The sequence below is a fragment of the Sciurus carolinensis genome, chromosome 8 (assembly GCF_902686445.1).
Source record: "Sciurus carolinensis chromosome 8, mSciCar1.2, whole genome shotgun sequence".
Classification (NCBI taxonomy): domain Eukaryota; kingdom Metazoa; phylum Chordata; class Mammalia; order Rodentia; family Sciuridae; genus Sciurus; species Sciurus carolinensis.
Genome location: NC_062220.1, coordinates 119784110 through 119796815, shown reverse-complemented (window position 1 = coordinate 119796815; position 12706 = coordinate 119784110). Strand labels below are relative to the sequence as shown.

At 47.6% G+C, this 12706-nt stretch overlaps 1 protein-coding gene across 1 annotated transcript in view; it reads right to left on the bottom strand.

Moving 5' to 3' along the window:
- The window catches only part of Bcr (BCR activator of RhoGEF and GTPase), a 142403-nt gene that overhangs the window by 57668 nt on the left and 72029 nt on the right, over positions 1–12706 (bottom strand). Inside the window, exon 2 of the mRNA XM_047560046.1 lies at positions 4632–4813. Within this exon, the coding sequence (XP_047416002.1) occupies positions 4632–4813 (182 nt within the window). The remainder of the gene's footprint in view (positions 1–4631; positions 4814–12706) is intronic.

Sequence of the window (12706 nt, the reverse complement as noted above, 5' to 3'; positions counted from 1 at the left end):
GGATTCTCTCTTGGGGGTGGTCCTGTGCCATGTAGGAACCTCTATGGTCAAAAATGTTTCTAAAGGTTGCCACACATTGCCTGGAGGCTGATATCCTCAAGTGAGAAGCACTGGATTCGAGTAAAGAAGGATTCACCCTTCTAAAGCCAGCTGAGGCCTTGAGATGTCTACAGAGTGCCCCAACCCTGTTGTTCCTTTCCCTTATTCCCTGGCCCTGGGAGAGGGAGGCACTTCATGGCACAGATGGCAGGCTCAGAAGAAAGAGCCCATGGCCAGGAATTGGGGGACAAAGCTATAAAGCCAGGATTGCCTCAGGCAAATGACCTCCTAGTTTTGAATCTCAGCTGCCTGGGTATAAACTGGGCAAGGATATTCCAATCCCTGTGCCCCACCTGGGTCCCTGGGACCTGTACCATTTCTTCACTGCTCATTGGGACCATATGAAAAGGATTCCTGGGACTTTGATTTGCACTGGGACTCTTGTGCATGTGCCTGTGTGAATGTATGCATGAGGTATGAGCACGCATGCCATCTGCCCACATATGTGTGTATGCATATATATGCAGATGTATGCACGCATTGGCACATGGCATGTGTAGAAAGCAGCTACTGTTCCAGGGAAGGGACACTGAGGTCCCACCTACACAATGTGCCCAAGAGCACACTGGGCAGGAGCTCCATGGGTGGGAGCCTCCAGGGCATGGCTATGTCCAATCTTGAAACTTCCTATTCTAGCACAGGGCCCAGTACACACAGTACTCAATTAAGATTCATTTCATAATCATATCAATGAGAGGATCTTGAAGACCTGACTAAGTCTTAGTTTTAGCCACATCTTCACAAAGCCCTGAAGGTCTCAGTAAGCTTGTCTGGAAACAAGTGGGTCCTGGGAATCTAGAACTGTCAGCTGAGGTACTGTGTGTATGCTGGGGGGTGATGGTGGTGCTGAAATGCTACTGACGTTTGGGAAGCCCACTGTCCATGGTATACAGATGACCCTCACATGCCTCCTATCATGTCTGGACATTGCTTCCATCTTACACAAGGGAAAAGGTGAAAGGAAAGGCAGGCCTCTCTGGCAGTGGCACCCACTCACTTACCCACCTACCCACCTAGCCCTGCTCATGTTCTGAGAATAATCTTGCTACTGTGAGCAGGGCTCAGGGAAGTTAGTAGGAAAGCAGAGCCTGTAATGGCCCCACCCAGACCAAGATGCCACTGCCTTTCTGGGTGGGAGCCCAAGTGGGAACACTATGCCTCATTCCACTCATGTGGTTTGGAAAGCCAGGAGGAAAAACAGCACCGGCAGAAAGGCACTGAGTCCAGTTCTCTCTGTTCCAAAGGGTGGGACCACTCAAGGGAACATCTGGTCCCAGGAAGGTGCTGGGGTGGAGAGAGGACACAGGATGAGGGCACTTCTGCTTAGACTGAGAATCTTCTATGGGGACCTGGAATGGTGCTGGTACTATCAGACAGGAACAGCTCAGAAACCACCAACTCCTTATAGAGAAAAGGGTGGGGAGGGAAAGAAAGTGAAGGGCAGGACTGGCACCAGGGCTATTTAAAATCCCAGGCTGTGCACATACCAGCTCCACGAGAGGGCGTGTGAATGCAGTGAGGGTCAGGCAGGCAGGGAGGCTGTGCTGGGAAAAAAGCTGGAGGTAAAGAGCAACTGGAATAAAGCAGCAAGATGGAAGGAAGGCCCTTCACTGCTAACCAGAGACTGGAAAAAGTCAGCAAAGAACCAATGAAAATGACTTGGGCTCATAATAACAAGGGAGGAAAAACTGACAGAGGGATGGAGGTGGACAAAACCACATCTGTCAGCCAGTTAGGTACCAGGTCAAAAGATGAGCGGAGAGTTGGGTTGGAGTATAAGAAGTCCCCTCATAAACCCCCGCAGGAACCTCAAACTTGGGGGAACCCCACAGTACAAAATTATAGCTTTCAGAAAGTGAGCTGCTTCTACCTGGAAGTTTGCTCCCAGCTCAGCAACTAGACAAAAGACCCTCTTCTGCTCTGGGCAGGGCAGTGAGGAGGCCAGTCAGCGAGTACTCTTGGGGTCTAACATGGACAGAGGGCAAGGAGCTAACCTCTGTGCAGGGTCACATGCTGGGGAAACCTGCTATAGCAAACTCTTGGGTAAATCAGTTCTCCACAAAGGGAGACCCCAGCATGCAGGTCAGGCTCCATTAGCATGTCTTCCTAATAAAGGACTTGCCTGAGGCCTTCTCACTGTTCCCTAAGCAAGGAGTGCCTGGCCTCTGTCCAACCCCTACCCAAGTAATCCAGGCAATGCTCACAGAGCAACTTCAAAGCCCACTGAGGAGTCCCTGTGTTGCCATGACTTCCCAAGAAGGTTCAACCAATGGCCCCACAGTTCCAAAGTCTCAAGTTTGGCAGTAGGGAGCAAATGAAGAGCCCTAGCAGTAGGTTAAGTAAAAGAAGGATGAACAGATTCCCTGATTCCCACCAGCTGATCAGGATCAGGGTTCTTCTAGTTAAGACCATCATGCTCCCTGGGGAACCTAGGAAGTGACAGTCATATCTTTAAACAAAAAACTGAAAACAGAAGAAAAGTTTTGGTGCACAGCTGGCAAAGAAACCAGAAAAGTCAAGGTTCTGCCTGTCTCCCTGGGGCTCCAAACATTGGAAAGGGCACCTAACCAGAGAACTGCTGAAATGAAACTGTGTAACTTTCCTCTAATCAAGTTCCCTCCTCATCCAGACACCTCCTGTCACCTCCTATGGGTCAGGAAGAATATTTGGGATTGGGGACTTGAAATCACATTGCAGATGTGCAACCTCTGCCCAATGTGTAACATGAGAAATGTCTATTGACTCATGAAGGGACTAAAGAAGGGACCAGGTTCTGAATGGGCTCCCACAGGAGATAAGCCTCTGAACTGGGTGCTACAAGGAGCCAGGAGTCTGGTGGAGGTGGGAGGGTGAGCAGCACATGGTCTCAAGCTTCTATTTAGGACCAGAAGGCACATCAAGGACTGATGAGGTGAAGACAGCCCTCAAAGATGATGAATGGTTACAAAAATTAATAAAGTATTCTCCAAATAATGGGGAGAAAACCATGATAGATGGACAGGGATAACCATCCCCAGTTCAGAACTCAGCCTACTTGTTCAAGGTTGTTAAGGATTCTTGTTGGTATCAAACCACACTCAAGCAACAACAAGAGGGAAAGCGTATCCATGGAAGAATCTGGAAGGTTTTGCCCCTCATAGTTGTGTGGTACCAGGATAGATACTTCACCTCTCTGAACCTCAGTTTCCTAATCTGTAAAATGGTAACTCTGGATGTGGGATATGAAGCTGTGCAAGGCACCAGCAAATGTATGCTGCCTTTCTTTCCCTTTCTCATGTTTCAAAAGTCCACCCAGCACTAAGGCCACTAGAAATCACAAAAGCATAACCAAGAGGCAGTCCTGCAGCTAAGATGACAGTACCAGAAAAAAGCAACTGCAGTAAAAAAATGTACTTCCAGCACTTCCCTACAGTGATAGGAAAAAGCACAGCCCTTTATTTTTTTGTGGTGCTGGGTGTTGAATCCAGAGCCTTGTGCATGCTAAGCATAGGCTCTACCATTGAGCTATACCCCGAGCCCTGCTTGCTTGTTTTTATTTTTAAACCCAGGGTGGAACAATCTAAAAAAGCAGAACAAAGAAGATATCCATTTCTCAGGGGCCAAAAAGGAACTAGAAAGACAAAAAAGGGTCAAAGAAACAGAAAGGAGCAACTGTTCTACAACCATGATGCCCAAGGAAGGAACCCCAGAGGTCAAAAGGGGTGCTCTTGTCCCAGTGAAAGGAGGAACATGACTGGGCCACAAAGCACTGCTAAAACACCCTGCTCCCTGCTCTGAGCCATGGGACCACTGAGAGCATCAGGACAAGCCAGGCTGAATAGGCCGACCACCTCTGTGGGAACAGCACTGTACAGCATATGACCAACCCACGGCTATACTCTCATGTGAGAGGGGCTAGATTATGTGGTCCTACTTGAGGCATTGGGCAGAGATCTACCAAATGCTTCACTAGTCTCTAGCCATGTGTCCTTGGGGAAGCCACCTCTGGACCTCGGTTCCACAATGGTAAAGTGGAGGTGACAGCAATACCAATTTCATAGGATTGTTAATGAGGGCCAAGTAAGAATTCATGGGAAAGACACGAATCATATGGATGAAGCCACTTTCAGCAGCCCCTTTGGTGAAGAGGGAGCCAGTGTACCTCCTAAGCACAGGTATAAGGGTCCAAACACTGCTCCAACTCAGTACTGTGGTTGGGGCCACCATACAGTGCCATAGAATTAGGTGGTGGCCTCTGGCATCAATATTATACTCAGCCTTAAAACCACATTCTGACTGCCTCCTACGAGCTCAGTTTACAAAGTGTTCCATGACCTTCCTGCTCAAGGCATCTGGCAGGCTGTCTCCGTCTACCAGATGCAGGAAAGAGGAAGGAGTTTTTAGTGATTTGTCTGACTTCCAAACCAAACCACTGGCAGCTCCATCGTCTACTTGCTACATGCCCCTGAGTAACTGGCTATACTTCAGAGAACCTCCAGGATGACAAGGGCTGACCCAGAGCCATGGGAGGCAGGTGCACCTCAGGGACTCACCGCTTTAGTGGGCTCCAGGGCTCCTGAGGCCAGAGTGTCCCGGCTGCCCCTGCCCTTGCTGCTGAGGTGGGGAGAGGAGGAGGGTGAGTCATCAATGTAGGGCAGCCCATCCTGGTGCCTGCGTTGCTCCTCAGCCCGGTCTGCGGCACAGCTATACCCAGGTGGTGTTCCAAATGAGGCATCTGTTTATGCAAAGAAGAAGCCTGTGTTAGAAACAGACAAGAGGACAGAGGCTGTCCACTTGGAAGCATCCACACTCATCTATCTAAACAAGCACTCAGGTCAACATCATTCTGTCTTCCATAGGAACTTCAGGCACACTGACTTCACTTTCACAACCAAGCAGCCAAGGACCACAAAGGTAAGGAGGGGATCGGCTGCAATTCACTCCCCAAACAATATAAGACTGGGCTTTCAAACATTGTCTGGGGCACAAATGCCCTTGGGATAAGAGGTACGTGTGACTAGGATATAATATTTGGTCTCTGTATATATATATATATATGTGTGTGTGTGTGTGTGTGTGTGTGTGTGTGTGTGTGTGTGTGTGTGTGTACACACACAAACTTTCCTAGCCTGTATCTCTTAAAACCCTTGGAATCACCAAAAACTTGTGTGTCTTTGTATATGCTAAATGAGATGACAGGTTGATGGGAGCTCCTGGAAAGCTCAAGATGGGAGCTGGTTGCCAGGGGAACCAACAATGTGCTTAGAAGGCTGGAACTTTCAGCCCCCACCTTTGTAACTCCAAGAAGGGCAGAGGGGCTGAAGGTTAAGCTGACCATCAGTGGCAAATGACTTAATCAATCATGCCTACAGAATGTAGCCTCTGTAAAAATCCAAAAAGGGTGGATTACTGAACATTCCGAGGGTGGCTTGCCCTGAGGGCATGGAAGCTCTAAGTTACCTCCTCACACCTTGCCTTGTGCACGTCTTCCACTGGCTGTTATTATTGAGTTATATTCTTTCCCCCAAACCTCATGATGCTGGGAACTGAACCTGGTGACTTGTGCATGCGAGGCAAGCACTGTATCACTGAGTTACATCCCCAGTCCTATATATGCATTTATTGGTACTGGGGATTGAATTCAGGGTGTTTTATCACTGAACTATACCCCCAGCCCTTTTTATTTTGAGACAGGGTCTCACTAAGTTACTGAGGCTAGCCTCAAACTTGTGACCCTCCTGCCTCAGCCTCCTGAGTAGCTGGAATCATAGGCATGTGCCACCATGCCCACTTCTGAGTTGTATCCTTTTATAATAAACTGGTAATCCAGTATGTAAACTGTTTCCCTCCGTTGTCTTAGTCATTCTCACAAATGAACAAATATGAGGGGTTTGTGGGAATCCCAGCTTATAGCTGATCAATGAGAAGTATAGGTCACACCCTGATCCTTATGGTTGGTGTCTGAATTGGAGCTGATCTTGTGAGATTGAGCCCTTAACCTGTGGGATTTGATACTATCTCCAGGTAGATAATACCAGAATTGAGTTAAAATTGAATTGGTGTCCACAGAGAACTGGAGAATTGCTTGGTGTGGGGGAAAAACCCATTTGGCCACAGAAGTGTTCTGTGTTGAATATGATTATACAGAAACACAGTTGGTTTTTCCCATATAGGAGGCATGGGCTATTACAAAAAGGAGGACCCCAAATGCTATTCTTCTATGAAGGGCACCAGGCTCATCTCATCTGTACAGATGGTTGGGATACGAAGTAGAAGTCCACCCTACTGCAGTTACCCCCACCCCCAGGCTACAATCCAGAACAAAACTCTTTCTGGGACCCTCCTGTGGGCGCACACACAGACAGAATGTGATCTGGCTTTGGTGGTCAGCAGATATGTACAGACACCTGGAACATGCTGTGTGTTGGCACAGCAGCACAGTGCCAGACACTGGATGGGGTAGCCCAGAGGGTCTCAGTTCATGCTATCTGCTAGAATCTCCTGGGAAGCTCTAACAATCACCAGGGCCCATATGTGCTGTTTTTGAAACTCCCCAGGTGAGGCTAATATGCAGCCAGCTGGGTATAGTACCAAGTCCTGCTGGGAAAGAGAGGAGAGAACCTGGAAGAGACAGAGGCCTGTGAGGAAGATGGGATAGAGGTCATCTGTGGATGTCTGCACTGGTGGCAGATCGTAGCTTGAGACCACAAACTAGCATGTCATTCCAGGTGCAAGTACTGATCACCACAAGCAGTGAGTCTCAGCTGACTCAGCCCACCTCCCAGCTGGTCTGCCAAACTCCCAGACCACCTTTACCCCAAACCAAGTAACCCCTGCCATGACAAAAAGTAACTTATCCTACAAGAGTCTCCCTGCCCTTTGGGACTATTAAGTTACACAGAGTAACAAATGCTTCCCCTAAGGCAGCTGAAAACAAATCACTACCTCCTCCCAGTCTGGATGACAAAAGTTTAGCACTTGCTTCCAAGATCTTAGCCACCCTGTAGTTCCTCTGTCCCATTCCTAGCCTGAGCAAATCTCTATTTACAGACTTAAGTCCACAAGGGCCCAGCCCAGTCCAAGTCACTCATGATGACCCCTTCTCCACTCCTTCCAAAGGGTGCCTTGTTGGTCCCCAGGATTTCCCAGAGGCCATGCTCATTGGTGTATGTCATTTTTGCTACTGCTTATCTGTAAGCAGCCCTGTCCTGAGGATACCATTGCCACCAAACATACCTAGGTCAGGTGGGCATGTGGTCATCCTTGGCTTTCTGGAGTAGCTGACCCAGCAATCCCAATGAGGACTGTTTTCAGTTATTTTCACATGAGCATCTTGAAGGAAGGAGCTGTGTGGGTGGAGCAACCAACCACTGGTTAAAAGTGCTGCCAGCTGTGGGAAGCCACAGATGGCTGATGTCCTGACTTCCTCGCATGCCTCTGCCTCTCTGCCTGTGTCCTAGGAGGACTTGGCACATTCTAACACATATCCCCAGACCTCACTGCATGTCAGCATCACTTAGGAAGCATCAAAAACATAACACAGCTGAGCTCAATAAAGACCCACTGAATCTGAAGCTTTGGTTGCAGCCTAGTCCTTGGTGGTTATAAAGGCTTTCAGGGGATTCAGCAGGCAGCCAGGGCCAAGACCTGCTGGGCAACTCCATTCAGTGTCTGGCACTGTGCTGGCTGCCATGGAGACCCACAGTACATCCTAGGTGTCTGCACATAGCCACTGATCAAAGGCCAGGCCAGAAACACCCTGTGTGTGTGTGTGTATGTCCACAGGACAATGCCACCAAGAAACTTATTCCAGGTTACAAGTAGTAGCAGGTGGGAGACTCCCAACAGCAGAATAGGACCCTACTGAGTCCCCCAACAAGCTATATAGAAGACCCTGATCTCTTCAATCCACAGGGTATTGAGGAGGCTCCAGGTCCAAGACCACGGTGCTGGTTATCAACACTCTGCTCCAGTGGCCTTTGGGTTTTGTATTCTAGCAGTATAATCCAAGGCCAAAGCCAAGTTCTCCTTCCTCCCAGGTCCTAAACTAGCTCTCTGATAGCATCCTTGGGGAAAACTGAGGATGGTTCAAACATATTAAAATCCTAATAATCCAAACCTTAATCCTATACCCCACCCCAAAGAATGGGTCTGCTTCAGTTTCCCCTTCCTTTCAGGGAATCAGATTTTTAAAAATAAAGTAAAATAAATACAAATATTGTAGATGTTGCCTACCCAACATCCACAAAGCATCACAGTGACCCCTACCTGAAACCTACCCATCATGGGGAGCTACTTTCAAAGGTAGCCCTGGCCTGGGACAGAAAGTCTCAGATGTCCAGTGAGGAACCCAAATAGTCTCCAGGGTCCACAGGGCTCTGAGCTGTACTTCTGTAACCCAGGACTCATCCTCTAGATGGGGGAAATGGGCAGCTTTCAGAAATGCTCTCAGCAGTGAGGCTCTGGTTCTCCTTGTTGCCACCTCTCTGTGTGTTAGTACAGTCACAAAAACTGTCCATGCCTCAGTTTCATTGGTGTTAACATCAGGCATGTGGGGTTGGGGATACAGTTCAGTTGTAAAACACTTGCCTAACCTATGCAAGCCCTGGGTTCCATCCCCAGCACTGGGAAAAAAAAAAAAAAAAATCAGGCATGTGAACGAGACAATCCATAAAGGCCACTAGCTCTAAAATGCCACTGTCAGCTAGGCCTGTAATCCCAGCTACTCAGGAGGCTGAGGCAGGAGGATCACAAGTTCAAGGCCAGCATCAACAACTTAGCAAGATCCCATCTCAAAAAAATAAAAAGATCTGGGGATGCCCCTCAGCAGTAAAGTTTCCTGGGTTCAATACCCACTTATCAAAATAAAAAATGATAAAATAAAATGTCACTGTCGCTATTTCAGAAAGGACCAGTGATCACCTCCTGAGCCTTCAACAGATTACCTTGTTCCTCCCACCACCTACTTCCCCTATATACCTGGCTTTTACATTAATTCAGAATCATTAGTATCTGTTAATCCTTTAACTGCTTTTCTTTTTTGTACCAGGGATTGAGCCCAGGGGTTTTTAACCACTGAGCCACATCTCCAGTTATTATTTTTTATTTTGAAACAGGGTCTCAAGTTGCTTAAGGCCTTGCACAGTTGCTGAGGCTGGGTCTTGAACTTGCAATCCTCCTGTTTCAGCCTCTCAAGTGTATCACAGTGCTCATCTGGTTTTGCTTTTTTTTCTAATGACAATCTCCTAAGAAGACAACATATTCTTCCTCACCTGGTACAGTGCCTTGTACTTAAGCTCTGCTCTCTGAGTTTCAAGCTACCAGTGACTAAGCTGATTCACATCCAAAGTCAAATCAACACCAGGGAGGTAATCAACCCAGCATGAACTTCAGGGTCAGAACACCAGGGTCCCAGGGGTTACTCCAGATGAACTGTAGGTTTCCACAGTTGTGAAATGATAGGCTGATTTAGCAACCTCCTCAAGGCTAAAACTTGATGTAGCAATCAAGTGTCTGAAAAGGGTTTGTCCACCAGTGTGTGGAGTAGGACCACAGACTCTGATGTGGACACTTCACTTCCACTAGGAGACTGAGGGACCAGGTTTCACAACCAGACTGCTAGGCAATTATGAGGTTCTGAGGCAACTAAAACCCCTAGCCACCTACTCTGCCAAGTCTCAAATGAGTATCTGTGTAACTGATGCTTTTCAGTTTGATTCCAGAGGTCCATTCATTCATCCCTGCTGTACTCCATCTAAGGGCTTCAGTCCACTGTCCCAGCCCACCCACGTGCCCCTAATCTAGGCTCTCTGCTCCCATGCAAACATGATGGGATGGGGGCAGGGAGGCCTCCAATTTTCTTTATTTTTCATACTACTTGGGATTGAGCTCTATCACTGGGCTATATCCCTAGTCCTTTTTATGTTGAGTCAGGGTCTTTAGGATGCCCAGGCTGGTGTGGACCTTGTGAGATCCTCCTGCCTCAATCTTCTCATTTCCTTACCCTCTCTTATGAGCAACATATAGGGCCTCCCTTCTCACATTGTTGTTTTCAAACCTGTGGCCCCCAAACCATACAAGGCCCCTCCTCTTGAGCATAAAGCACATTATTTAGGGATTTTCAAAAGCTGACATATTCCAAGAACCCAAGCCAACTGGGAGGGCTTGCTCTGTGCCCTTTCCAATAAGAACGCTCAGTGGGAAAACCTCTTTGGCATAGTCGCCTTCGGCAGCATTACGGAACAGGTGGTCACATCAGATGATCCTTCTTGCCAGCTCTATACAAAGTTGAAGCCAAACCCTGGAAAGCAGCAGGTGGGGCCTGGAATCCAGCAGCTTTGGCTTGGAAATCTCAGGAAGATGAACCCTCCTAACCCACCCACTAGGGGGCCGGGAAGAGAGTGAGTTGCTCACACCCCACAGATCATTAGAGAGTCATGGGCTTAGGGCAGAGAAGAGATATGTCCAATGAAATCTGAAACCTCTCCTCTCCAGGCAGTTTGCTTAGCAGTCCTCTGATCCCAAGGCTTTGCAAATCTATTCTTTGATTTAAGAAAAAGGATAGGGGAAAAAATAGCTGGGTAGGTCCCAGTCAACCCATCTGGCTGCTCTGGTCACATTCCTGAAGATTTAAAAAAAAAAAAAAAAAAAACAGCAACAACAACAACAAAAAAACACTAGTTTAAAAAAATAAATCCTTCAAAAAATTATACAAAATTACTACCTCATTCAGCAAAATAAATGAAAGCAGGACCCTGAAAAGATATGTGGACAACCACATTCACAGCAGGCTTATTCACAATAGCTAAAATGTGGAAGCAACCCAGTGTCCATCAAGATATGAATGGATAAACAAAGTGTAGTTTATCCATACAATGGAATAGTACTTGGTCTTAAAAAGGGAAAGTAATCCTGACATATACTATAACACAGATGGACCTTGAGGATATTCTGTTAAATGAAAGAGCCAGACACATAAAGAACAAATACTATATGTATATGAGGTGCTTAGAGTAGACAAATTCAGAGAGACAGAAGGTAGAAGGGTGGGCTCTCAGTCTGTGCACCAAGCAGAACAGAGGTAATACTGCAACTTCTGGGGGCATTCACACAGGGAGGCTCTCTTAAGCAGATGTGCCTGGTGGGTCCCCAGAATCTCCTTCAGTGGCCTTGCTTGCCACCAGAGGTGCAAGGTTCAGCTCCAATCCCACCCTCTGACCGAGCAACCCAGGTTGCTTGATTGAAGAACTTGTACTCAGGAGGGATAAGGGAATGATTTTCTGAGAAACACACAGGAGTTGAGAGAAAGGGAGCACTGGGAGGAAATGAGGCGGGAGTGGCAGGAACTCAGCTGCAGAGAGATCACCCACGGGGTGGTCTCCCATCCTGTTCAGGATGTCAGCAAATGAATGGGCCATGTTTATTTACAAAGGTGAGAGTGGATCAAACATTGTGGAGCTGAGACAGTGGTGGCGGGGAGGTTTCCCTGACTCCCACTCTTCTCTCAGCCTTGTGCCTTCCCCTGGGTTCCAAGTACACTGCAGGAGCAAAGTGTACTGGTGATGGTTGCTTTTATAGGTAGCCTTTCTTTGGCAGCTGCCCACTTCTCCAGGAGAGGCTTAGAAAACAATGGCTGAGATAGAGAGGTCTGGGTCTCACTGAATGGCAGAGTCCACAACCGGAGTCAGCTCTGGACCCTAGGATCATCCACGACCTAGAGCTTCCAGAACACTGTGTACCAAGAGTGTTCTCTACCCCAGGAAGGGGGCTGCAGATTCTGAGGGCTGGGCATCTCAGGCTAGTTTTTTCACTTTGTGGCAGTACCTCATGTATACTCAGGAAATATCTACAGCGCTCCCAGGAACTAAGTTCCCAGAACAGTAAAAACCTCAAATCTCTGAAGTAGCAGGGCAAAAAACCAAAACCAAACAAACACAAAACAAAACAAAAAACCCTGCTACCCATTGCCTACTGTCCAGTACTTCCTGTGGATCTGCACAGTGCTGAAAACCCAGACACATTATCTCCATAGATCTGCAGAGCTAATCTTTTAAGATAAAGAACTTTCCAATCATTAGGAGTGGCACAAGACGAAAACAAAGATTTTATTACTCACAGGTCGGGTAGGGGTACATGGTACACCTGGAGTCCAGGCACATGGAAGTCAGGGTATATGTGGAGGGGTGTAGAAAGTGAAAGAAAAGGAGAATGCAAGAGATGTGAACACATGCAAGAGAGAGCAAGGCCAATGCCTTCACTGGGTCCCGGGTGTTATTCAAACAGATTTCTGACAGAAAGTTTTAGTTGGTAGGTTTAAAGTAAGCAGGCAGGAGTTCCAGGAGGTTATACCGTGACTAAGCGGTGGTCTCTGGGGCATATCTGCCCAGTTCACATGGGCTGTGTAGTTGGCAGGGGAGTTCAGAAGGCTGTGTCAAGCTGTTGTCCCATGACCACCCAGGGAAATGGTCATGAAGGTAATTTTATAAGGCACAGATCTGGATCAACCACATTGAGGAATGAGGAGGAGATGGAGAACTGGAGATCAAGGATACTGAGCTGTGTTCCTGGTATGAGAAAGTCCAAGTTACATTAAAAATGGATACCAAGGCAACATAAAATTATAAAACTC